General features: G+C 29.6%; 2 protein-coding genes and 1 pseudogene across 2 annotated transcripts; all 3 read left to right on the top strand.

Moving 5' to 3' along the window:
* The first annotated feature begins 1,386 nt into the window (after positions 1 to 1,386).
* Positions 1,387 to 7,072, top strand: LOC124943610 (uncharacterized protein At5g08430-like). Its single transcript, XM_047484092.1, has 7 exons — positions 1,387 to 1,392; positions 1,625 to 1,783; positions 4,181 to 5,060; positions 5,197 to 5,309; positions 5,802 to 5,877; positions 6,696 to 6,836; positions 6,933 to 7,072. The coding sequence occupies exons 1-7, from the start codon at positions 1,387 to 1,389 to the stop codon at positions 7,070 to 7,072; spliced, it is 1,515 nt and encodes a 504-aa protein (XP_047340048.1).
* Positions 7,073 to 13,309: 6,237 nt separating this feature from the next.
* On the top strand, positions 13,310 to 14,649 carry LOC124943609 (annotated as a pseudogene).
* A 9,204-nt stretch (positions 14,650 to 23,853) lies between these two features.
* On the top strand, positions 23,854 to 26,680 carry LOC124943608 (uncharacterized protein At5g08430-like). The gene is made up of 5 exons (XM_047484091.1): positions 23,854 to 24,626; positions 24,763 to 24,875; positions 25,366 to 25,441; positions 26,292 to 26,432; positions 26,529 to 26,680. The coding sequence occupies exons 1-5, from the start codon at positions 23,930 to 23,932 to the stop codon at positions 26,678 to 26,680; spliced, it is 1,179 nt and encodes a 392-aa protein (XP_047340047.1). The 5' UTR covers positions 23,854 to 23,929.
* The last annotated feature ends 651 nt before the right edge of the window (positions 26,681 to 27,331 follow it).

The following is a 27,331-nucleotide window of genomic DNA, read 5'->3' as shown; positions in this document are numbered from 1 at the left end:
ACTTCTTATTTTCATTTTTCTGTCATTTTTCTGTGCTTGAAGCTTTGAACATGTTCTCACCATACCATCTAATTAGGGATGGTAGATGATAATTTCTCAGTTCGATAGTTCTTTCAACACGTGTATGCTCTCTATCTCTACTTTGAAATCTTACATTGAAAACATAACTTTTCTTTTCTTTTCTTTTCTGCAGAATTTGTCGTATTTATTTTAACGTTATCAACTTTTTCTAATATTTCTTAACTTTAAAGAGAGAATTCCCGTTGTTTCTCTTACCGGAGACGAAGTTGGAACGTTCATTTACAGGGAAGTTCTTTGCGGGTTGATAATTTTTGTTCTTGGTTTTTGATTGAAGGATTTTTTTTTAAGATGAAGTGGAATACAAGGGCTAAGAGGAAGAAACAGGAGATTAGAAAGGAAGAAATTGCAGAGGATTGGTGCTTTGTTTGCAAAGATGGTGGGTCTTTACGGGTTTGTGACTACAAGTAAGTATTAAGCTTAGCCATGCCTCAATTTCTTTGGGTCTATTCAATCCAGAACAAAAATCGATTATTTTGTCTTCTTTTTCTAAGATTTGTTCTTCTCTAGTCAAAGGGGACATGTAGATGTGTTGCATGTAACATCTAGCCACATTTTACAACTTTGTAATGTTTTGAAAACACAACTGCAATGATTTGTGGGGATAAGAAGGGAAATTTCAGAATTCTACAAGTAAATCTTAGGTGAAATTTGACTTAGATTTCAATTTGTTTGATCTGGGACAGTGGGAGTAAAGTAAGAAGCAAAAGGAACATCAATTATGTCATATATGAAGTATTTGGCTTTTTGGTATCTTTGTAACATGATATAGAGTTGTTTGGTATTCAATTGAATGCATATTTTGGCAATTGTTAGGTAACAGAAAAAAAATAGTATCATTCAATGTTTTCATACATTGATTGAACAAGACTTTTTCTGCTTGTTTGGAAGTTTGGGCAAAACATGATTATAATTTGGTTTTTGGTTGTAGGCAGTGTCTAAAAGCTTATCATCCCGAGTGTGTGGAGAAGGTTGACTCTTTTTTACGTAGTAAATCTAATTGGGCTTGTGGTAAGTAATCAAATCTTACATTTTTTCCTTCTTATTTTTTCCATTCTAAATAAAATTCTTCATTTTTATGAATAAAAGTCCTGTAATCAACTTAGGATTTGCCAAAGTTAGTGTCTATTTCGATTGTTGTGGAAATTCCACATTTTTATACATCCATTTTTGTAAATGATTGAAAGTTATCATTCTGAAATATACTTCCCTCACAAGTGATAAGTTAGAGACATGAATGATTTGAACCTTTACTGGTTGTTACATTTCTATTCTTAATGTTTTACAAGTACTGAAACATAATTAGACATGAATGTTAGTTTTAAAAACCTGAAATAACTTTAGTTTTATTATTTTATTTGAATAGGATGAGTAGGAAATGAGTCAGCATGCATTAATAGATTTACACATACACATATAACAAAATAGAAATTGTCAGCATCATTGCTTGCATGTTGAGATAAACGTCAATAGTTATACAAATGTCATGCTATATATTTTTTTTTTGTCTATTACAGGGTGTCATTATTGTTTTAATTGCAATAAGACTGCGAAATATCACTGCTTTTGCTGTCCAAAAGGCGTGTGTCAGCAGTGTGCAGATAGCGTTGATTTTGCATGTATTAAAGACACCAAAGGGTTCTGTCATAATTGTGTGAAGCTTGCACTACTTGGGGAGGCAGGCGAAACTGTAGACTCTGATGGGGTATGCTTGAATTTTTAGTAGTGTGCTTTGTTTCTTCTTTTTGCTTGACTGTCTGTTTTTGGTGAAGAATAATGATTTATGTTTCAAGTGAAGCTATGAATGTGAATTATGTCTGTTAACCTTAGGATTTTCAAGAAATTTCTTAAGATAGAGAGCAATACATGAAGACAGACTTAGTTTATGTTTATGTTTATGTTTCCTATGTCTTCATGTATTGCTCTTTATTAAACTAACAAACTAATAATGTCTGCAAATAGAAGTGAAAAATAAGTTCGCCTCAGAATCCCTGCATTGATTCCCACAAACAGGCACGAACTAACTTCTTTCTTAAAGATCTTCAACCGTTCTTCCATGAAAACTGTGAAAAGTAGAGAGGATAACCCTTGTCTTAGCCATTTTGAGCTTTTGAAGAATCTGGTAACTTCACAGTTGATTATAATATAAAACATTGGTTCAATGATACAGGTTTTGACCACTTCCTTCATTTCTCCTCAAAACCCATCCATTTTTAGGATATCTAACTCTATTTCATTCTTTCTTCTATCAATTGAATCGACTAGTTCTTTAGCGATGATAGATGCATCAATGATTTTTCCATAAACAAAATTCATTTGATGATGTGAGATGAGATTCTGGATTAGAGCTTTAAATCTATTAGCAAGTGTTTTGCTAGTACTCAATAAAAGTTAAAACTTGGTTTGGACTTTGCGTTCTCTTCCCCATTGAGAACAATAAAACTTGAGTGCTAACTTCTTTCAAATAGAGTTGTGAAGTGAAAATGTTTGAAGGAATCCACACAATGTTCTTTGATGAAGCCTCAAGATTCTTTAAGAAAATTGTTTATCACAATTTTTTAAGAGCTTTCCAAAATTTCTCCAAATAAATCCTTATCACATTTTTCTTTTATCCTCAAAATTTATCTCTCTCTATATATATATATTTGTACATTTTGAATATTAAGAATTTTAAAGACAAAACCTAAAATAAAGTTCTACATTTCTAGTTTATTATTATTTTAAAACTCTCTTTAACCATGATGCAAATGGATTATTTGAAAATTTCAACACCATCCTTATATTTCTTACCTTTATTGTATTGACATGACTGTTTTTTCTATTACCCCTCTCCCAATTACTTGTAATCAAGAATCACTTTGTTTTAACATTACTGTTCTGCATTGAATAACAATTACTTTTGACCAAAATTCTGTGCTATCAGTGTGATTATGTTATGCTATTCACAATACCTTCAAAACTTATCCTGGCATAATTATCATCCTCCAAAACCAGTCATATGGAGTTTAACTGAGTTTGAATAACCAATACAAAAACTCATCAGTTTCTTATGGAAATTATCATTCTTTAAAACCACTAATAAACTTGTGTATGAAGTTGGAATGACTAATAAACAAACTTATCACTTCATTAGTATTTGAAACCACCAAATTTTATTATTCTTCATATATATAGGAAAATTACTTAATTGAGATTTTTGTGTTTGTTAGTTTGTATTGACAATCTTATGACATGATACTTTATATGTTATATTGTTAAGAATTTATTAAAATCTACTTTTTAATGGTAACAATGCCGCCTGATATCTTTTATTGTTTATTTGTGTTTATCTTCTCTTGAGTTTTAAATAGAGTTGGCATTTGGCCTGGGCCGCACTCACGGCCCATTTGTGCTGGGGACCTTTCGTGCCTAGACACATTATTTTTGTCGAACCTATTATTTATGCTAATTACATAATACATTGCAATTCCCTAATACATAAGAAGTTTAATACATTTCAAATTAAAATTGGTTTTCTATATATGATATACACATACAAAATCCTCTTCAACATAAAGCTTAAGATGTTTTGTTATAGCGCTGTCTCTCCCTGTTCATCTCTTGCGATAAGTTCTTGTATGAATATTCATATCTTATTCTTTCCTTCTACCCTCTATTGAGGAGATAGGTGTAGAAAATCCTTATTTCATTGTCTATCTACATTTGGATGTAAGTTTATTTAGTATTCTTTTATCTTTTAGTATGTTCAATTAAATTTTAAAATGATAGTTAACCCACTATGGTAGCTCAAGTAGTAAGCGTTTTATCATTTCGATTCCTTCTAAAAACACCTTAAATTATAATTATAGTGGGGTTATTACTGTGGGGGTCGAGCTCGCTTCCTAAACTAAAAAGAAAACCAATTACTGATAGTTGAAATTTAAATATTTGGGGTTAATAGATCATGCTCTCGAGTTTCAGGTATGAAAGAATCCAGTTATATGAATTCAGTTAGACCATCCTATTAAACATCTTAGCAATTGCAACCAATGTGCTTTCTAACTTTATTAACTGTCATTTCTATGAACACGTCCTTCAATTTTGTTTTGTCCTTGTTATGCAGAATTCTTTGGACTTTAGTAATCGAGAAACATTTGAGTGTCTATTCTTGGAATATTGGGTTATAATTAAGAAGGAGGAGAATTTGACATCGGAAGATCTTCAATCTGCAAATACTGCTCTTAAAAATTGGAACAAAAGTATTAGTTCTGACTCAGTTTTGGTTGAGAGTTCAGAAAGCGATACAATGTCAAGCTTCTATAGTGAAGATGAAGAAAAAGAAATAAAGTCCCCACAAGTAATGAAGAAATCCAAAGATGAAGCGTCTGGAAGCAAAAACAAAACCGCCAAACCGAAAAGAAAATTTATTGACTGGGGATCAGAAGCTCTCATTGAATTTCTTACATCTATTGGTAAACAGACAATCGATAAATTATCACAGTATGAGGTGTCTTCTATTGTCAGTCGATACATCAGTGATAACAACTTATGTAGTATGGAAAAGAAGAAGAAGGTTTTGTGTGATGCGAGATTACAATCACTATTTCAGAAGAAAACATTGAACAAAAACAAAATATATGACCTCCTAGAACTCCATTTTGCTGAAAACATTGAAGTACTCGACGATGAATTCTGGTCATTTTTATCGGATGAGGATGATGATGGTGTGACGGCGTCAACAAAAAAGAAGAGAACATTAAGCACAATTAAGGAAGCTGTAGAAACAGAGGAAGTGCAGGAGGAGGGTCCAAAAAGTTGTTTTGCATCAATTGTTGAGGAAAACATCAAGCTTGTCTTTCTCATGAAGAGTCTAGTGAAAAAAATGTTGGATAACAACGAGTCTGAGGCTTTTGATGCCAAAGTAATAGGCTGCTTTGTGAAAATCAGATCAGACCCAATGGATTACTCGCAGAAAAACCGTTTTCAACTCGTGCTAATAACAGGTTTGTATTTGCACATATCATGCATCCATATTAATAAATTATATCAATTTTATATGTTTCATCTATTCTTGATGTTTTCATTGGATGCACTAGTTTTATTTTGGAACTACGATTAATTTTCTCCATACTTGGTTAGGTGTGAATCGGATTATGCAGGATGATAAGATGAAGGTTAACCTGCAAGCCTCAACTGGGAGAGTAAACATTGACTTAGATGTAGAGAAGTTATTCGATGGTATATTCGACGAGGTAAATTACACACAACAATTTCCTAGACCTGCAAGTAACTAAAGAAAATTAAAAAAACTTGAACTTATTAATGAAAAGTTTTGCTAAACAATTTTATTATTTTCAATTAGAGTTTGATTTAATTTTCATTTTTGTCCTCAATACATTCATTTGCATAGTTTTTCTGTTGTTTCACACTACTATTCATAAATAATCAACATAATCCTCTTTGATCCATCTTTATTCCACAATGATGTCGCTCTAATCCCCATTTTTTTTTTCTCACCGACACTAAGGAGAAATAATACTCCTCGATTGCTTATCAACCATCATAACATCATGTTCTGTTCATGTTTATATATTTTAATGTTAAAATTTTGTGTTTGTTTGAAAATAGAGTATAACCAGACTACTCTCTATGGTATCTAGTTGTGGGAAGACTCTGATATGAAGACATAATTAAATGGTTTTTTCTTAGTATTTTTAACTTTATAATGATTTTGAGTTTTGCAGGATGAAGTGGATGACTTGAGGAAAAGAGTGGAGGATGGTTCAATCCCTAGGCCCACTGTAGTAAGTGCTCTCATGTGTTTGTATAACTTGTTGCATATATTATATTGTGATTTGTCTCTCCCAAGGCCTATTACCATAGTATAATCTCTTATTATACCTTTTTTTTTAAAAAAATTCTGACTTCTAACATGGGCGATTTATACATCAAAATATTTTCAATTGTATAAAAAAAATATGTGTTTGATCTTCTTGAGGAACTCCAAGCTCATTAACGCTAGTTTTTTATGTTTGTTTTTTTTTTGTGAGCATATTGACTTATGTTTTAATTGTTGTTTTTCCAAATGGTTAATTCAGTTGTGATTCGGGTATGTTTGGTGACACTTTGAGGACTTGTGTTTTTGTATTATTTTTTGTCATTAGATTTAAATGACTCTCATTTATATTATACTGCATTGACTTAAAAATTTTAATTTTAATAAAATACCGTGTATTACCCTGTACTGTAATAGGTGGACCTTGATATGAAGGCCAGATCTTTGCATGTAGAGATCACAAATCATGTATGTTTTTTCTTCTCAATCTTTTTGCTTGGTCAGGGATATATATATATATAATGTTTCTTTTTGAATTGGATTTTGCAGGCAATTGAAAGAGAATTAGTATCTTTGGGCAATCGTATCGATTTTTATAATGAGAAAGGGCGGAGAGCAGAATATCCTTTATTAGATCACTAATATTTCTCATAGTTTTCCCATGTGTTTTCATGAAATATAATCTAAATTAAAATAGGAATGTCATTTTCAAACATAAGAGCTAACAATTTCTCATGCTTTGCACATTTTTATTTGATATCATTGTTATTCTTAACCTGCTAAGTGGTTACATTGTTTGAAGTACTAGATAGGAGAGAACTTCTTGAATCACCAGAAGAACAGAGAAGAATGTTAGAGACGGTTCCTCAGGTGGTTGCTGCTCCATTAGAGCTCGATCTTAATGCATCTCCCAACCTTAATGTTCAAGCCTGTGAAACCTTAGGTAAACCTTGATTACATTATAGTTAATTTTGTTTATCTATTTTAAAGATAAAGTGATTAGCTTAATCTATTTTTCCCTTTATCTTATTTATGCTAGGTTCAAAGGAAGACAATGTCTCGACGCCTTTGGTTAATGGGGAAATGCCTACGGCTAATGAACCAGAAGCAGGCAATGTTGGAGAAAATAATGAAACAGAAATAATCTACAGTGATGAAGATGACTCCTGGATGTGGTGAAAAAATGGAATGGACAACCACTTTTGAAGTGGTGCATAAAAAAATATTGTGGAGAAACATGTAGTTTTACATGGTCCTTCTCAAAACAATTCTATGGGTCTTTCTTTTTTCAGACATATTCTATATTTATTGTTTGTTTAATTTATTTTTCTTTTGATTGGAGTTTTACAATTACATTATGCAAGTTAAGTTTTTGACATGTTTATTATTTTTTGAAATAGTTGCATTTATATGTTTGTCTCTTTATTTTAAAAATATTTTTTACTAAGAAAGTATATTTTTTTTGTTTAAAAAGTAAAAAATATAATTTGTTAGTAAAACAATATAACTTAGATTTTTTTTTAGGTTTTATGACATTATATGACTTACGAAATGGTAGAATTCAAGACTACTTGATGTTTTTGTTGATCTTGTGTGATTTTTTATTGGACAATATTTATTTTTATTGTGATTTTTTTAATCTTTTGAGATTTTTTATGCAATATTTCTGTTTTTCATTGTAATCTTGTTTAAATCACGTAAATAAATGAATAATTTTATTTTTCAAATACCAAATTATATATGTGAAAGGATGAAATCAATATACATTTTTTAAGAAGATTGTAGTCAAAATAACTAAACAAAAATTATTAAGATATTTTTGATAATTTATTAAGATATTTTTGATAATTCATTGAATTAAAATTAAACGGTAAGACAGTAAATATGTTAAAAAATTTAAAATTTCAAACTTATAATATATATATATATATATATATATATATATAGTAATTAATGTATTTATCTATATATTTTTTAGTTTAAAAATTAACATGTCAATTATATTCGATTGTTTCTTATTTTATTTAAAGAAACTGAACATGCTGAATTAATATCATTTTATTTAATTTAAAAAGTTAACATATTAAACCTATATTTTTATAACATAACAAAATTGAAATTTAATTATAATTTTATAGTTTTTTCAAACATAATAATTGAAGGATAATTTAATGTTAATTTTTATAAAATTCGAATAAGTGTTTAAATGTAAATTTCAATTCTAATTATTCAAATAAACCTTTAAATATAAATTATTATATTTGTTGTCATATTATTAACAAATAAGCAAACCAAAAAGAATCCATTATGTTGCAATGAGTGACTTGATATTGACATATGTACCTACCTCATTTCTACCTACACTAAAATTTCTAAATAATTTACCTTGAGATAAAATGGTTTGTTTTGCTGCAATTTAGTTACATTATGCCGAGTCTATTTTATTTTAATAGATTTTTTACTTCTCCATTGATTATAATATAAAACATTAATTGGTTGAACAATACATGTTTTGATTAACTTCCTTCATTTCTCCAGAAACTCATCCTTCTTAATTAGGATATAAAGAAGTCACTCCCAACTCCCAACTCCCAACTCCCAAGTCACATAGTAAAAAACTTTCAATATCTTGTTTGCAAAAGTATATTGAACCTGTTCTCATTTCAATTTAATTGATGGATTCTGTACCAATGAGAGATGCATTTGTTTGTGTGATAAGTCATAAGATGCGGGATTAGAGCCTTAAATATTTAGATCAAATGTTTTGCTAGTACATATAAAAGCTAAACGCTAGGTTAATGAGTATTTTGTTAGGGTTTCATTCTTTCCGAGTTTCTTAATGTGAACAATAAAACTTGCGTTTCAACATCTTTCAAACAAAATTTTTGAGTATAAATACTTGAAGGAATCCATGCAATGATGCAATGTTATTTTGAGTATTTGTTTGATTATCTGACTTATAATCGTGTTAGTCAAATGATTTGATTGATATTGTATATGTCTTGAATGCATGGATTGTTTTGTGGAATTATTTTTTTTTTGATAAGAAATTGTTTCTTGAATGAATACAAAACACTTATTTGTATTTATTTAAAAATTTAAAAAAGAGTTATTGGATGATATTTAAAATAGCGACAATACCTAGCTAGCTAGGTTTTGATATAATTACAGGGTCAGAGAAAGTTTTGACCCATTAGTAATTTTGCTTTTTTTCTCATTCAGACTTCGAACCACTGCATGGGCGAGTTTCATCAACTTTTTTCTTCTATATATATTTATTTTTATTTATATATTCATTTTCAAGCTGGCCTGCCCTGCAAAAAAAAAAAAAAGAGAAAAAAAAGACGTGTGTAACATAGCCATCATGAAACTGGGATAGATATTGCACAGTCATGAGATGTCTATTAATCTTATTTAATATTTTCAACTTATTTATTAAATGTGTATTTAATTGCATTTATTATAATAGGGTTGAAACAAAGCGTTTGGCATTCAAATTCAATACTACTTGAAAAATCATTCATAAGAAAATCTTTTTTTTTTTTTTGTACGTTTTGACCCATGAGAATGTTAAAGACAAAATCTAGACACTTCTACAATTTTAGGTCATTATTATTTTGAAAATTTCTTTTAACTGTGATACAAATGAATTATCAATGACTATTTTTTCATTACCCCTCTCACAATCAAGTTAGCTATAGGATAGATTAGGATTTGACTTTACTTAACGTTTAACTTTACTAACTTTTCTTCGTAATTCTGAAATAAAAAGTTACTTTTGACCAAAAATCTGATGCCAGCACAGTTAATTATGTGATGCTATTTAATGTGACTTTACAGTTCATCCTTGTGCAATTACCTAGGGTGAACATATATTGTTGACCAACTTCAAACTAAACTAATATTTTGGTAAGATAATTAGTTTTCAGTTAAATTTAGATATGGTTTAATTTATGTTAGATAGGGTTACTTAAACAAAATAACCCTTAATTAAAAAAATTAAACATGCTGCATTCCAACTCACACTCTCTTGCTTAAGACATCTCCGGTTAGGGACGAACCCAGGAATTACCATTAAGATGAGTTTAGAAAAAATTAAAATGAGTTTAATATTTTTTAGAATGGAGTTGAATAAAATAATGAAAAAAATCATATATTTATCCAATAATGAACATGAATTTAAACTTTTTTAGATTTATAAAATAAAATAGTGAATAAAAATGAAAATAAAATAAAATTAAGGAGCCATATCCTTTTTCTATTATAATTTTTTTTTTTTTTTGTTAAAGTCTTTCTCAGCCCGGCTCGAACCTATCCAAAAGAGAGTTATTCTTATATATAAGGGAATATTAAAAAATATGAAATCGAAATAAATTTAATTATGTTTCTATATAATAAAATATAATAAAAATGTAAAATAAAAAATATATATATATATGTCCAACCAAATAAATGATATCCTCATTTTAAATATAATTATAGCAAGACATTTGTTATTAAATATAAACGAATAAAATAACAATTAATTATCACAAAAATAATTAATTTTTATTAAAAGACTTTCTTATATATTATATGTTTTTATTGATTATATATTATATGTTTTTATTGAACGTTGGGTTCATACATATCATCATTAGAGGGAAATTTGACGAAATGGTCCTGATAATGGGGGTGTAATTCCAAAAATAGACAACGTCTGATAAATCTTGCAAGAAAGGCTTTTTCGTCCTACGAAATGTCCGTCTTGCCCCTGTGACTGCACTTACTCGAATTACACTTACTCAAATTACACTTACACGTATTACACTTACGTGAATTATACTTACGTGTAATATGTAATATGTGTACATTGAAAGGTGCATATTTTTATACGCGCATTATGTAATATGCGTCTTTCAATGTACGCATATTACATAATACGCGTATATGTAATATGCGTCTTTCATGGTATATAAAGTGCTTAATTTGACCCTCATTTTAAATCTTCAATTTTTAGGGTTATGACTCTCTCTCTCAAACCCTATCCCCTCTACTTCCGCTCCTGCTCCCTTTGCCACGACACTCCGTTCGTTCAAGATTAGCAGCTGCCAAGACCGCGACCGCCCCGTTTGTTCAATAATACATGCACGTAGGGGTGTCAATTCAGGTGGGTCGGGTGGGTTCGAGTTAGGTTGAAGGAGGTGCATTATAACAAAATTTTTAACCCGAACTCGACCCGAACCTGAACCAACCTGAAAACAACAAACCCGAACCCAAACCCAGACCAACCCGACCAACCCAACTAACCCGACTAACCCGAAATAAGTTTTTTGCTTAATAATAATACTTTAATTTAAATACAAAATAATAAAATTGGCATAAACATAATAATTATGTTTAGAAAATTCAAAATTTTCACAAAATAAATATTACACAACGAAATTGTGATATCATTATAAAAAAAGTCTTCAATCATCACAAAAATATTTTCAAGTTCAAACTCCACTTCTTCATCGTTGTACACCTTTTTGTATGAGCCTGACCTTGAAATAAGTTTAAGTAGTATTTGAGCCATCATCCCCATTTATGAATAAACTCATAATATTTTCAGTCAAATCATCCAACTCCACCTTAGTATTTTCTACAAAAAGAAAATATTAGTCAAAGAATCGAACAAATAACTTTAAAATGAAAATAAAAGACGAGCCATTGACCATTCTGTCCAACTAACCAATCTCTACAACAAACTAATGCCTCAACAACATTAGGCTTCATTGCACTACGATATTGGTCAAGTATCCTACCACCGGTACTAAAAGTTGATTCTGAAGCAACTGTAGAAATTGGAACACTCAAGATATGTCTGGCCATTTTTACAAGTTCAGGATACCTAAATTGGTAAGCTTTCCAAAATGCGAGGACATCAAATTTTGTATCTCTGTCAATTTTCTGTTCTTCCAAATAGAGCTCTAATTGACTCTTTTGAGCTTTTCCATTGAAGTCCACAAATCAGATGTGAAACAAATCTTTCTAGGGCATGAATGCATTTCTTGAGCTAGCCTATTGTATTCATTTTTATGCATCTTGAGAATATCAGTCATTGCAGTATTTCTAGTGAAATGATTGACTTGAGGTTCCAAATAGGTAAATATTGATCTAATTGCCTTATATTCTACAAACTGAAATGGTAAATCATGCCTCACAATGGCTAAGATGAGCAACTCTCTAAATCTTTCTTAACTAAACTTTTGAGACCTAATATTAAGACTTTTATCCCCTTGTTCTAACAAATCTTGAGCAATATCACGAGTTTTCTGTCTAGAACATTGATTAAGGATATGACGACGAAGATTACTTGTTCCTATGCTACTATCAACTTTGTATGTAATTCCACATGCTTTACATTTACATCGCAAATCTTCTCCCTCTATTTTAGGAAGAATATCAAAATACTGCCACCACTTTGATTTTAATGGTCTCTTTCGTTTACCAATACCAGTTTTGGAGGCTTGATCTTGGGAATCAATGCAAATTTTTGTATTTGCATCTAAATTTGCCATAGGTGAACCCTCCACACTATCCTCCTCAAGATCAAGATTAATTTGTGAACTCATTTTATTGCTGGATACTAGCGGAGTTCAAGAGATTAAAAAAGATGAAAATTAGAGAAGGAATGAATATTGAAGAGAAGTGAGAAAGATGGAAGAAAAAGAATAGTGAGAAAGACGGAAGGAAGAAAATGAATAAAAATTAAGGATATGGGTTAGGCCCGTTAGGGTTAGGGTTTTTTTGTAAGGTAGGCAAGTTATTTTTTTATTAATATATTAGGTGGGTCGGGTTGGGTGGGTGGGTTTGGGTTGATGAGTGACCTGATTTTTTAATTCAGGTCAACCCGGGTTGACCCGAAACCAATCCAACCCAATTTTCTTTTCCAAGTTATATTTTGGGTCTGACCCAAAATAATTCAAACCCGAAAACTCCAAACCCTAACCCAATATTCTTCGGGTCGACTCGTGTCGGGTTGGCGGGTCGAGTTCATTTTTGACACCCCTACATGCACGTATATGATTTGTTTGTATATTTTTTCACAATTTTAAACTGAATGTCATCGATTTGTAAGCGACATGTGTTGACAAAACTTTCAGAAGGAAGTTTGATCTAGAAGAATACCTCCAACACGCTCGTGAGCGTGAGTCAAAGGTTCTTCATGCTTATCCCCCTTTCTCTCTCGTATTCACAAAAATAAGAAATTGATCTTGTGTATTCTTCCATGTAGTTTTCGTGTTTCGATCATTGTATTTTTGTCATTATGTGTAGGAAGATGTCAAGTCTAAATCCGTAAGTAAAATAGAATTCATCTTCTCTCGTTCATACTGAAAACGAGAGAAAAGTACAAAAGGCTTTTCTCTTTGAAACTAATCTAATAACACCTACATGGATTTGGTTGAGGTTAGGATTGTTTGTTGTTTATGGAGATAGAGAATTTGGATCATGACATAGATTTTTTTTTTTTTTTCATTTCAGATCGATCATCATGTATTCCCTAGTTAATTATGATCAACATTAGAATTTGATACCAAAATAACACTTAGAGCACTCACATACTTTTCCAAGCTTGAGGAATGAATAAAATCAATCTTCTTAATTTTATTGGGGTGAGCTAACAGATATGTCTCTTAATGTGGTTTTAAATGTCTATAGCAACTAACAATATTTCATATCACTTTGTTATGATACGATGAACTTTAATCATGAAGTATTAGTATGTGTATATATTAATCAATTTTCAGTGCTTAGATCTGATGAATCTATTTGTATAATGCTTATGATTGTATGAAATTCTGATATGGCTTTAATTCTGGTTTGTTTTCAGTGGAGAAAAGAGGTTGCCTTTGCGGGTTTTGGGGTAGCTATACAAATGCATATATGTGCAGAGAAAGATGATATTTAGAGTATTATGATCAAATCTTGAAAGAAGAACTTAATTGATAACTGTTAGAATCTCTTTCCCAAATCCCATCCTTTAAAAAGCACCTCTCAAAACTTCTTAATTGATTCATGTAGGTATTGGTAATTGATCTGTCATGGAGAATGCACAAGGTATCTCTGATGGACAGAGAAGATGAGTGCAGATATGCGGGTCTATTAAAACCATATAAGGTAATATGTATAGCTTTGTCAGTTCCTTTTTCAAATAAATCAACATTTCTTTTTATTCAATGTAATTATCATATTCTTTTCATGTAGGTTCTTCTTGCAAGGGCCGATCTACTGAAATTTCTTAAAAAGGAATGTGAAGAAAGAGGAGCATCGATTATTTATGCTACTCATACATTCGATGATCTGAAGGATTGGCCTTCCCACATTATATGTTTCTCAATTATCTAGTCTCTACACCTAACAATCAGGTAAGTGTTCTTATGTTGAATTTGTGCCATATGGTTAGGTTTACGTCGCTCGTGGGGAGTTGCAGTTGGCTTTGCCAATAGAAGAAGTTAAGAAAGAAACTAACTTGTCATTAATGGTCAGTTTTTTTCAACTTCATATACAGACATGAAGTGTTCATTTTCTAATATGTCTAATTCATTTAGAGAACTGTTGAGAAATGGCTGAGGAAGGAAAGAGACGAGGATAGATAGATGTGGAGCGAGAGAAAGGCAAAAGGTCTGCCTGAATTTGAGAGAGAAGTGAATGGTAGCTGTGTAATTGGAGATCCAGCCCGATGTGGTGCCTATACAATCAACAATGGTTGGGCTGCTGGAAGATTGAATTAGACAAAATGCTCAAATTATACATACCTCATTGTTCCTCTTATCTTCCTTCTTCTCCACTACATCCTTATTTACATCCACCTTCTCCACATCATCAATTTCATACTTGAATTAGACAAAATGCTTGAATTGACAAAATGCTCGAATTAGACAAAATGCTTGAATTAGACAAAATGCTCGAATTAGACAAAATGCTTGAATTATACATATTTCATTCTTCTGCTTGTCTTCCTTTTGCACCACCACTTCCTCATTCACCACATTCTCCATCACATCCTCATTCTTTTTCTCCTCCACATCCTCGTTCTTCTTCTCATCCACATCCTCATCCTTCAGCTCCACAATCCCATCATTGTCTTTATCATTCAACTTATCCACCACATCCTAAAAAGAAAAGACAAAATGCTTGAATTAATTAGAAAAAATGCTTAAATTATACCAAATATTTGAATTAGACATACCTCAATATTCTCATTCACCAATTCTCATTCACCGGATCCTCAATCAACACATTCACTTTCTCCAAATCTTCCTCATTCACCTTCTCCAAATATTCCTCATTCACCTCCTCCAAATCTTACTCATCATTCTCTTCATCATTCACCTTTTTTTCTCCACAAGATCATCCACATATTCCTCATTCAATCTTATCCTGCTCTGTTCCTCCCTAAGTGTGGATGATAATATGTCAAACTATTCTTGTAGTTGGTTTAAACTAACTATTTAGGTTATGGTTTTAGAATATTTCTGTCACTTGAGTTTAGCACTTTCCCGGTCCATATGACCATATTATCTCTATAAAATCCACTATAGAATCAACTGTCTCAAGTTGAATTGTGTGGTCGAAGGAGAACGAATGATAATAAACAAGTCATATTTGTTGATATTTTAAAAGAAATACACTAACAAAAGGAAACAACATATATGTAGTAACACTTCTCAGCGATCCATTCATGTAGTAGAGCATGTATGAAAACCATAAAGAAAAATAACAAAAATGCTTTATTGAATAATATGAGCATTCAGTTGCTGGACATGTACTTTAGAGAAATCTAGGATGCAAGAACAAGATAAAATGTAAACAAAATTCAAATGGACTCAACCACTCTAAGATTTATTTTTCGATTCATCAACTATAGCAGCAACTATTTCTTTACAAGTTGAAGTCGTGTATAACGTTCCAATTTTGTGACTTCGAGCAACAATTATTGCTCCTTTAGTCACCTTCCACGCACCATTTCCACAACTGAAACTGTGTCCTTCATCAAGTTGTGTAACAAAAATCAGATTGCGCATTAAACCTGAAATGTGTCTCACCTTATTAATCTTCCAAACAAAACTGTTTTCCATCTTCAATTTGATATCCCCAATGCTAACAATATCTACTGGCTCACCATCTGTGAGAAAACATTTCCAACAGTTTTCATCCACATAATTCTCAATTAATCCTTTGTGGACAGTGGTGTGAAAAGACGCTCATGAGTCCAAAACTAATGAATCTATCGGACTATCAATAGACAGAAGCAACACATCAATGACAGTTTCTGTAATTGCGTTGGATCCATCGTTTTTATCGTCACTGTTTTCCTTTGGTGCTTTGTAGTTCCTCTTTAAGTGACCCTGCTTACCACAATTCCAACAATCAAATGTCCACCCAGACTAGACTAACATAGATCTTTTCTTACCTAGGTTTGAAATTTCTGTCATTACCTATGCCTCTGTTTTCAATATTTAGAGTAGAACATTTGAACGTTTCCCCATAATCAATTTTACGAACCTGTTCAGCAAGAATACGATCTTTAACTTCAATAAATTTCAATTTAGAATTTCCATAAGAGTTACTAATTGTTGAGGTTCCCATCTATTTGGTAGAGATGTCAATAAAATTATGACACTAACTTCATCCCCAAAATCAATCACAATAGATAACAGTTGATTCACAATTATATTAAATTCGTTCAAATGAGTAGTGACAGAAGTACCATCAACCATTCTTAAATTGAGGAGTCTTTTCATTAAATTTACCTTGTTGTTAGCATATAGTTTCTCATACATACTAGATAGAGTTTTCATTGACACATTATGGTCTTTCTTCTTTGCTACGTTGTGAGCAAAACTTTTGTCTAGCATCAATCAGACAACTCCCAAAACATGTCTATTAAGAAGTTTTTTTTATTCAGCTTCATCCATCTTCTCTAGTTTCTCACTTAAAGGAACATGAAACTCCTTTCCATAGAGATAATCCTCAATCTGCATCCTCCAGAATACATAATATGTTCCATCAAATCTTCCAATCGCCAGTCTTATACTATTCTCGCTTGTCATCGTTTCCAATGCTCCGATCTAGCCTATTTGCCCTGATAATAGTTGTTAGGATTTTGATTCCCCAAATCCGATCTTCTTAAAATGCTTTGTAAAAATGCAAGAAAAGAAGAACACAAGAAGACTCAATAAACTCTTATTAACAATTGTATAATTTATTATAAGTGTAAGCTCAATAACTCAACATTTCTTTCACATTCTATCTCATAATTATAATTATAATATTATATATATTTTTTCTTTTATAATTAAAATAATAATAAACTTTTTAATTTATTTATTGAAAGAAATTATTTCAATTATTTAAATAATATTAAAAAATTATTTAAAATAAAATATAATAAATAAAATAAATTTTTAATAATTGTTACAATAACTGATAATAATATAATTAATTTTATATAATTAATTTTAAATATTATTTACTAATAATAAAATTATAATAAATTAATTAAAATATAAAAACTTAAAAATAAAATATCAATTTTATATAAACATTATATTTAAAAAATATTAAAAAAAATTAAATATGAAATAATTTAATAAAAATGTTATTAAAAAAATATATCATATCATATATGTTATTAAGTAAAATATTATATTTAATTTGATCAATTATTCGTATATAATAATTAAAAGATATTACCTTAAAATTATTTATGTTTATAGATAATTTTTATAAATGTTTATAAGAATAATATATAAATATTTACTTTTAAATCATCAATAGAATTTTTTTAATTAGACAACTTTCAAAATCTGTTATCCATCTTCTCTAGTTTTTCACTCGAAGGAACATAAAGATTCTTTCCATAGAGATAATCCTCAATCTGCATCCTCTAAAATGCATAATCTATTCTATCAAATCTTCCAATCCAGAGTCTTATACTATTATCACTTCCTATCGTTTCCAATGCTCCAATCTAGCCTAACTGCTATAATAACAATTGTTAGGATTTGGATCCCCAAATCTGATCTACTAAAACGATAAGTAAAACGCAAGAAAAGAATAACACAAGAAGGCACAAATTTATAATGGTTCACTCAAATAAGCTACATTCACTTTAACCGCCACAAAATTTCAATATGAAGAAGAAGAAATATAGAGTTTTTGTCTCACACTTTATCTCTCTAAAATTCTATTTTCATTAATGTAAACCCTTATAATAACATATTTATAGGGTAAACTAATAAAACTTAAACAACTTAGTCAGCTTAAGCCAAACTCAAATACAAACCCAATAAACTCTAACTAGAGTTTTTGTCTCACATTTTATCTCTTTAGAATTATGTATTTATCAATATAAACTTTAAATAATAACATATTTATAGGATACACATTGAAAAAATAAAACTTAAACATCTCTTAGTTATGGTCAGACCCAAACCTAAATACAAATCCAATAAACTATAATTAACAATTGTAGAATTTATTATAAGTAGACACAATAACTCAACATCTTTCTCACATTTATTCTCTCATAATTATAATATTATATATATTTTTCATTTATAATTATATTTGACGTTCTCTTATAATTAATATAATAAATAAAAAATAAATTTATTTATTTAAATAAATTATTTTAATTATTTAAATAATATTAGGAAATTATTTAAAATAAAATATAATTAATAAAATAAATTTTAATAATAATTACAATAACTAATAATAATATAATCATTTTTATATAATCAATTTTAAATATTATATAATAATAATAAAATTATAATAATTTAATTAAAATATAAAAACTTAAAATATAAAATAACAATTTTATATAAACAATACATTTAAAAAATATTAAAAAAAAGTTAAATATGAAAAAATTTAATAAAAAAAGTTATTAAAAAAATTATATCTTCTTAAAATATATGTTATTAAATAAAATATTATATTTAATTTGATCAATTATTTATTTATAATATTTTAAAGATATTATCTTATATTATTTATGTTTATAGATATTTTTTTTATTTATAATTAGAAAAAATTTAAATTATTCAACTTAAACATTTTATATATTTTAAATAATTATGATATAAAAATAATAATATTTTATATTTTTAATTAAATAAAATTTAATAAAAAATATAATAAAAATATTAATACTAGTTTTATTTATCAAATAATATTAATAATTTATCTCTAATAAATTCAAATATTATCGATGAGAAAGTAAATATACAAACATTATTAATGGGAATAAAATGATTAATATTTTTAAACAAATAATACATTTCTATCAATTATATTTATTCTCATTTCACATATCTATTGATCTCATTTTTTTTTATTCTTATTTTCTGATTTAAATATATATTAATTTTAAAGAAATCTAGAAATGTATTATTTAAAAAAATAATTATGAGAATTTGTTCATATTTTATGGAAACAGAGATTATTTCTGTTTTCACAGTTCAAATTTGAATTTGAGTATAACATCTAAATGTATTGTCTATAGATACTACTAAAATTGATTAATTGTATTGAACTTCTTATTTTCTTTGTGTTGCCATTTTTCTGTGCTTGAACATGTTCTCACCATACAATCTGATTAGGGATGGCAGATGATAATTTCTCACTTCGATAGTTCTTTCAACACGTGTATGCTCTCTATCTCTACACCATTGTTTCCCACTTTGAAATCATACATTGAAAGCATAACTTTTCTTTTCTTTTCTACAGAATCTGTCGCATTCGTATTTGTTTTATACGTGATTAATACTGTTCAACTTTATTGTAATCTTTCATTTCATAACTTTAAGAGAGAATTCCCGTTGTTTCTCTTACCGGAGACGAAGTTGGAACATTCATTTATAGGGAAGTTCTTTACGGGTTGATAATTTTTGTTCTTGGTTTTTGATTGAAGGATCTTTTTTTTAAGATGAAATGGAATACAAGGGCTAAGAGGAAGAAACAGGAGATTAGAAAGGAAGAAATTGCAGAGGATTGGTGCTTTGTTTGCAAAGATGGTGGGTCCTTACGGGTTTGTGATTACAAGTAAGTATTAAGCTTAGCCATGCCTCAATTTCTTTGGGTCTATTCAATCCAGAACAAAAATCGATTATTTTGTCTTCTTTTTTTAAGATTTGTTCTTCTATAGTCAAAGGGGACATGTAGATGTGTTGCATGTAACATCTAGCCACATTTTACCACTTTGTAATGTTTTGAAAACACAACTGCAATGATTTGTGGGGATAAGAAGGGAAATTTCAGAATTCTACAAGTAAATCTTAGATGAAATTAGACTTAGATTTCAATTTGTTTGATCTGGGACAGTGGGAGTGAATATCAATTATGTCATATATGAAGTATTTGGCTTTTTGGTATCTTTGTAACATGATATAGAGTTGTTTGGTATTCAATTGAATGCATATTTTGGCATTTGTTAGGTAACAGAAAAAATTAGTATCATTCAATGTTTTCATACATTGATTGAACAAGACTTTTTCTGCTTGTTTGGAAGTTTGGGCAAAACATGATTATAATTTGGTTTTTGGTTGTAGGCAGTGTCTAAAAGCTTATCATCCCGAGTGTGTGGAGAAGGTTGACTCTTTTTTGCGTAGTAAATCTAATTGGGCTTGTGGTAAGTAATCGAATCTTACACTTTTTCCTTCTTATTTTTTCCATTTTAAATAAAATCCTTCATTTTTATGAATAAAAGTCATGTAATCAACTTAGGATTTGCCAAAGTTAGTGTCTATTTTGATTGTTGTGGAAATTCCACATTTTTATACATCCATTTTTGTAAATGATTGAAAGTTATCATTCTGAAATATACTTCCCTCACAAGTGATAAGTTAGAGACATGAATGATTTGAACCTTTACTGGTATCAATTGAAAATAACTTGGATTCTTCTAAATTTATATTTCAGAGGTTTTATTAGAAAAAAATAATTTTATTGTTACATTTCTATTCTTAATGTTTTACAAGTACTGAAACATAATTAGACATGAATGTTAGTTTTAAAAACTTGAAATAATTTAGTTTTATTATTTTATTTTAATAGGATGAGTAGGAAATGAGTCAGCATGCATTAATAGATTTACACATACACATATAACAAAATAGAAATTGTCAGCATCATTGCTTGCATGTTGAGATAAACGTCAATAGTTATACAAATGTCATGCTATATATTTTTTTTTTGTCTATTACAGGGTGTCATTATTGTTTTAATTGCAATAAGACTGCGAAATATCACTGCTTTTGCTGTCCAAAAGGCGTGTGTCAGCAGTGTGCAGATAGCGTTGATTTTGCATGTATTAAAGACACCAAAGGGTTCTGTCATAATTGTGTGAAGCTTGCACTACTTGGGGAGGCAGGCGAAACTGTAGACTCTGATGGGGTATGCTTGAATTTTTAGTAGTGTGCTTTGTTTCTTCTTTTTGCTTGACTGTCTGTTTTTGGTGAAGAATAATGATTTATGTTTCAAGTGAAGCTATGAATGTGAATAATGTCTGTTAACCTTAGGATTTTCAAGAAATTTCTTAAGATAGAGAGCAATACATGAAGACAGACTTAGTTTATGTTTATGTTTATGTTTCCTATGTCTTCATGTATTGCTCTTTATTAAACTAACAAACTAATAATGTCTGCAAATAGAAGTGAAAAATAAGTTCGCCTCATAATCCCAGCATTGATTCCCACAAACAGGCACAAACTGACTTCTTTCTTAAAGATTTTGAGCTTTTGAAGAATCTGGTAACTTCACAGTTGATTATAATATAAAACATTGGTTCAATGATACATGTTTTGACCACTTCCTTCATTTCTCCTCAAAACCCATCCATTTTTAGGATATCTAACTCAATTTCATTCTTTCTTCTATCAATTGAATCGACTAGTTCTTTAGCGATGATAGATGCATCAATGATTTTTCCATAAACAAAATTCATTTGATGATGTGAGATGAGATTCTGGATTAGAGCTTTAAATCTATTAGCAAGTGTTTTGCTAGTACTCAATAAAAGTTAAAACTTGGTTTGGACTTTGCGTTCTCTTCCCCATTGAGAACAATAAAACTTGAGTGCTAACTTCTTTCAAATAGAGTTGTGAAGTGAAAATGTTTGAAGGAATCCACACAATGTTCTTTGATGAAGCCTCAAGATTCTTTAAGAAAATTGTTTATCACAATTTTTTAAGAGCTTTCCAAAATTTCTCCAAATAAATCCTTATCACATTTTTCTTTTATCCTCAAAATTTATCTCTCTCTATATATATATATTTGTACATTTTGAATATTAAGAATTTTAAAGACAAAACCTAAAATAAAGTTCTACATTTCTAGTTTATTATTATTTTAAAACTCTCTTTAACCATGATGCAAATGGATTATTTGAAAATTTCAACACCATCCTTATATTTCTTACCTTTATTGTATTGACATGACTGTTTTTTCTATTACCCCTCTCCCAATTACTTGTAATCAAGAATCACTTTGTTTTAACATTACTGTTCTGCATTGAATAACAATTACTTTTGACCAAAATTCTGTGCTATCAGTGTGATTATGTTATGCTATTCACAATACCTTCAAAACTTATCCTGGCATAATTATCATCCTCCAAAACCAGTCATATGGAGTTTAACTGAGTTTGAATAACCAATACAAAAACTCATCAGTTTCTTATGGAAATTATCATTCTTTAAAACCACTAATAAACTCGTGTATGAAGTTGGAATGACTAATAAACAAACTTATCACTTCATTAGTATTTGAAACCACCAAATTTTATTATTATTCATATGTATAGGAAAATTACTTAATTGAGATTTTTGTGTTTGTTAGTTTGTATTGACAATCTTATGACATGATACTTTTATATTGTTAAGAATTTATTAAACTCTACTTTTTAATGGTAACAATGCCGCTGCTTTTAATATCTTTTATTGTTTATTTGTCTTTATCTTCTCTTGAGTTTTAAATAGAGTTGGCATTTGGCCTGGGCCGCACTCGCGGCCCATTTGTGCTGGGGAACTTTCGTTCCTAGACACATTATTTTTGTCGAACCTATTATTTATGCTAATTACATAATACATTGCAATTCCCTAATACATAAGAAGTTTAATACATTTCAAAATAAAATTGGTTTTCTATATATGATATACACATACAATCCTCTTCAACATAAAACTTAAGATGTTTTGTTATAGCGTTGTCTCTCCCTGTTCATCTCTTGCGATAAGTTCTTGTATGAATATTCATATCTTATTCTTTCCTTCTCCTCTCTATTGAGGAGAGTAGGTGTAGAAAATCCTTATTTCATTGTCTATCTACATTTGGATGTAAGTTTGTTTAGTATTCTTTTATCTTTTAGTATGTTCATTTAAATTTTAAATTTGATCTGCATGTACCTGTTGATGAGGTTGGTAAAACCTTCTATATCTATCTGTGTTTGTTGGAGCTTCTAATTTGTGATTTACATTCATGTGGTGTTAACCCACTATGGTAGCTGAAGTAGTAAGCGTTTTATCATTTCGATTCCTACTAAAAACACCTTAAATTATAATTATAGTGGGGTTATTACTGTGGGGGTCGAGCTCGCTTCCTAAACTAAAAAGAAAATCAATTACTGATAGTTGAAATTTAAATATTTGGGGTTAATAGACCATGCTCTCGAGTTTCAGGTATGAAAGAATCCAGTTATATGAATTCAGTTAGACCCTCCTATTAAACATCTTAGCAATTGCAACCAATGTGCTTTCTAACTTTATTAATTGTCCTTTCTATGAACACGTCCTTCAATTTTGTTTTGTCCTTGTTATGCAGAATTCTTTGGACTTTAGTAATCGAGAAACATTTGAGTGTCTATTCTTGGAATATTGGGTTATAATTAAGAAGGAGGAGAATTTGACATCGCAAGATCTTGAATCTGCAAATACTGCTCTTAAAAATTGGAACAAAAGTATTAGTTCTGACTCAGTTTTGGTTGAGAGTTCAGAAAGCGATACAATGTCAAGCTTCTATAGTGAAGATGAAGAAAAAGAAATAAAGTCCCCACAAGTAATGAAGAAATCCAAAGATGAAGCGTCTGGAAGCAAAAACAAAACCACCAAACCGAAAAGAAAATTTATTGACTGGGGATCAGAAGCTCTCATCGAATTTCTTACATCTATTGGTAAACAGACAATCGATAAATTATCACAGTATGAGGTGTCTTCTATTGTCAGTCGATACATCAGTGATAACAACTTATGTAGTATGGAAAAGAAGAAGAAGGTTTTGTGTGATGCGAGATTACAATCACTATTTCAGAAGAAAACATTGAACAAAAACAAAATATATGACCTCCTAGAACTCCATTTTGCTGAAAACATTGAAGTACTCGACGATGAATTCTGGTCATTTTTATCGGATGAGGATGATGATGGTGTGACGGCGTCAACAAAAAAGAAGAGAACATTAAGCACAATTAAGGAAGCTGTAGAAACAGAGGAAGTGCAGGAGGAGGGTCCAAAAAGTTGTTTTGCATCAATTGTTGAGGAAAACATCAAGCTTGTCTTTCTCATGAAGAGTCTAGTGAAAAAAATGTTGGATAACAACGAGTCTGAGGCTTTTGATGCCAAAGTAATAGGCTGCTTTGTGAAAATCAGATCAGACCCAATGGATTACTCGCAGAAAAACCGTTTTCAACTCGTGCTAATAACAGGTTTGTTTTTGCACATATCATGCATCCATATTAATAAATTATATCAATTTTATATGTTTCATCTATTCTTGATGTTTTCATTGGATGCACTAGTTTTATTTTGGAACTACGATTAATTTTCTCCATACTTGGTTAGGTGTGAATCGGATTATGCAGGATGATAAGATGAAGGTTAACCTGCAAGCCTCAACTGGGAGAGTAAACATTGACTTAGATGTAGAGAAGTTATTCGATGGTATATTCGACGAGGTAAATTACACACAACAATTTCCTAGACCTGCAAGTAACTAAAGAAAATTAAAAAAACTTGAACTTATTAATGAAAAGTTTTGCTAAACAATTTTATTATTTTCAATTAGAGTTTGATTTAATTTTCATTTTTGTCCTAAATACATTCATTTGCATAGTTTTTCTGTTGTTTCACACTACTATTCATAAATAATCAACATAATCCTCTTTGATCCATCTTTATTCCACAATGATGTCGCTCTAATCCCCATTTCTTTTCTCACCGACACTAAGGAGAAATAATACTCCTCGATTGCTTATCAACCATCATAACATCATGTTCTGTTCATGTTTATATATTTTAATGTTAAAATTTTGTGTTTGTTTGAAAATAGAGTACAACCAGACTACTCTCTATGGTATCTAGTTGTGGGAAGACTCTGATATGAAGACATAATTAAATGGTTTTTTCTTAGTATTTTTAACTTTATAATGATTTTGAGTTTTGCAGGATGAAGTGGATGACTTGAGGAAAAGAGTGGAGGATGGTTCAATCCCTAGGCCCACTGTAGTAAGTGCTCTCATGTGTTTGTATAACTTGTTGCATATATTATATTGTGATTTGTCTCTCCCAAGGCCTATTACCATAGTATAATCTCTTATTATACTTTTTTTTAAAAAAAATTCTGACTTCTAACATGGGCGATTTATACATCAAAATATTTTCAATTGTATAAAAGAAAAATATGTGTTTGATCTTCTTGAGGAACTCCAAGCTCATTAACGCTAATTTTTTATGTTTATTTTTTTTGTGAGCATATTGACTTATGTTTTAATTGTTGTTTTCCAAATGGTTAATTCAGTTGTGATTCGGGTATGTTTGGTGACACTTTGAGGATTTGTGTTTTTGTATTGTTTTTTGTCATTAGATTTAAATGACTCTCATTTATATTATACTGCATTGACTTAAAAATTTAAATTTTAATAAAATACCGTGTATTACCCTGTACTGTAATAGGTGGACCTTGATATGAAGGCCAGATCTTTGCATGTAGAGATCACAAATCATGTATGTTTTTTCTTCTTAATCTTTTTGCTTGGTGAGGGATATATATATATATATATATATATATATATATATATATATATATATATAATGTTTCTTTTTGAATTGGATTTTGCAGGCAATAGAAAGAGAATTAGTATCTTTGGGTAATCGTATCGATTTTTATAATGAGAAAGGGCGGAGAGCAGAATATCCTTTATTAGATCACTAATATTTCTCATAGTTTTCCCATGTGTTTTCATGAAATATAATCTAAATTAAAATAAGAATGTCATTTTCAAACATAAGAGCTAACAATTTCTCATGCTTTGCACATTTTTATTTGATATCATTGTTATTCTTAACCTGCTAAGTGGTTACATTGTTTGAAGTACTAGATAGGAGAGAACTTCTTGAATCACCAGAAGAACAGAGAAGAATGTTAGAGACGGTTCCTCAGGTGGTTGCTGCTCCATTAGAGCTCGATCTTAATGCATCTCCCAACCTTAATGTTCAAGCCTGTAAAACCTTAGGTAAACCTTGATTACATTATAGTTAATTTTGTTTATCTATTTTAAAGATAAAGTGATTAGCTTAATCTATTTTTCCCTTTATCTTATTTATGCTAGGTTCAAAGGAAGACAATGTTTCGACGCCTTTGGTTAATGGGGAAATGCCTACGGCTAATGAACCAGAAGCAGGCAATGTTGGAGAAAATAATGAAACAGAAATAATCTACAGTGATGAAGATGACTCCTGGATGTCATCCTGGATGTGGTGAAAAATTGGAATGTACAACCACTTTTGAAGTGGTGAAATAAAAAAACATTGTGGAGAAACATGTAGTTTTACATGGTCCTTCTCAAAACAATTCTATGGGTCTTTCTTTTTTCAGACATATTCTATATCTATTGTTTGTTTAATTTATTTTTCTTTTGATTGGAGTTTTACAATTACATTATGCAAGTTAAGTTTTTGACATGTTTATTATTTTTTGAAATAGTTGCATTTATATGTTTGTCTCTTTATTTTAAAAATATTTTTTACTAAGAAAGTAGATTTTTTTTGTTTAAAAAGTAAAAAAAATAATTTGTTAGTAAAACAATATAACTTAGATTTTTTTTTTTTAGGTTTTATGACATTATATGACTTACGAAATTGTAAAATTCAAGACTACTTGATGTTTTTGTTGATCTTGTGTGATTTTTTATTGGACAATATTTATTTTTATTGTGATTTTTTTAATCTTTAGAGATTTTTTATGCAATATTTCTGTTTTTCATTGTAATCTTGTTTAAATCACGTAAATAAATGAATAATTTTATTTTTCAAATACCAAATTATATATGTGAAAGGATGAAATCAATAATGTTATTGATATACCTTTTTTAAGAAGATTGTAGTCAAAATAACTAAACAAAAATTATTAAGA

Source organism: Impatiens glandulifera, chromosome 6 (genome assembly GCF_907164915.1).
Source record: "Impatiens glandulifera chromosome 6, dImpGla2.1, whole genome shotgun sequence".
In the NCBI taxonomy this organism is placed as follows: domain Eukaryota; kingdom Viridiplantae; phylum Streptophyta; class Magnoliopsida; order Ericales; family Balsaminaceae; genus Impatiens; species Impatiens glandulifera.
The sequence above is the reverse complement of the archived record's forward strand: the minus strand, read 5'-3'. Positions and strand labels throughout refer to the sequence as shown.

What these genes read in the sequence shown, in the direction of transcription:
- LOC124943610 (XM_047484092.1), top strand. An exon ending in TCAACTCGTGCTAATAACAG is followed by an intron (nt 5,061 to 5,196) that starts GTTTGTATTTGC and finishes ATACTTGGTTAG; the next exon opens with GTGTGAATCGGATTATGCAG. An exon ending in TCGATGGTATATTCGACGAG is followed by an intron (nt 5,310 to 5,801) that starts GTAAATTACACA and finishes TGAGTTTTGCAG; the next exon opens with GATGAAGTGGATGACTTGAG.
- LOC124943608 (XM_047484091.1), top strand. Translation starts at nt 23,930, where the DNA reads ATGTCAAGCTTCTATAGTGAAGATGAAGAAAAAGAAATAAAGTCCCCA. An exon ending in TCAACTCGTGCTAATAACAG is followed by an intron (nt 24,627 to 24,762) that starts GTTTGTTTTTGC and finishes ATACTTGGTTAG; the next exon opens with GTGTGAATCGGATTATGCAG. An exon ending in TCAAGCCTGTAAAACCTTAG is followed by an intron (nt 26,433 to 26,528) that starts GTAAACCTTGAT and finishes TATTTATGCTAG; the next exon opens with GTTCAAAGGAAGACAATGTT.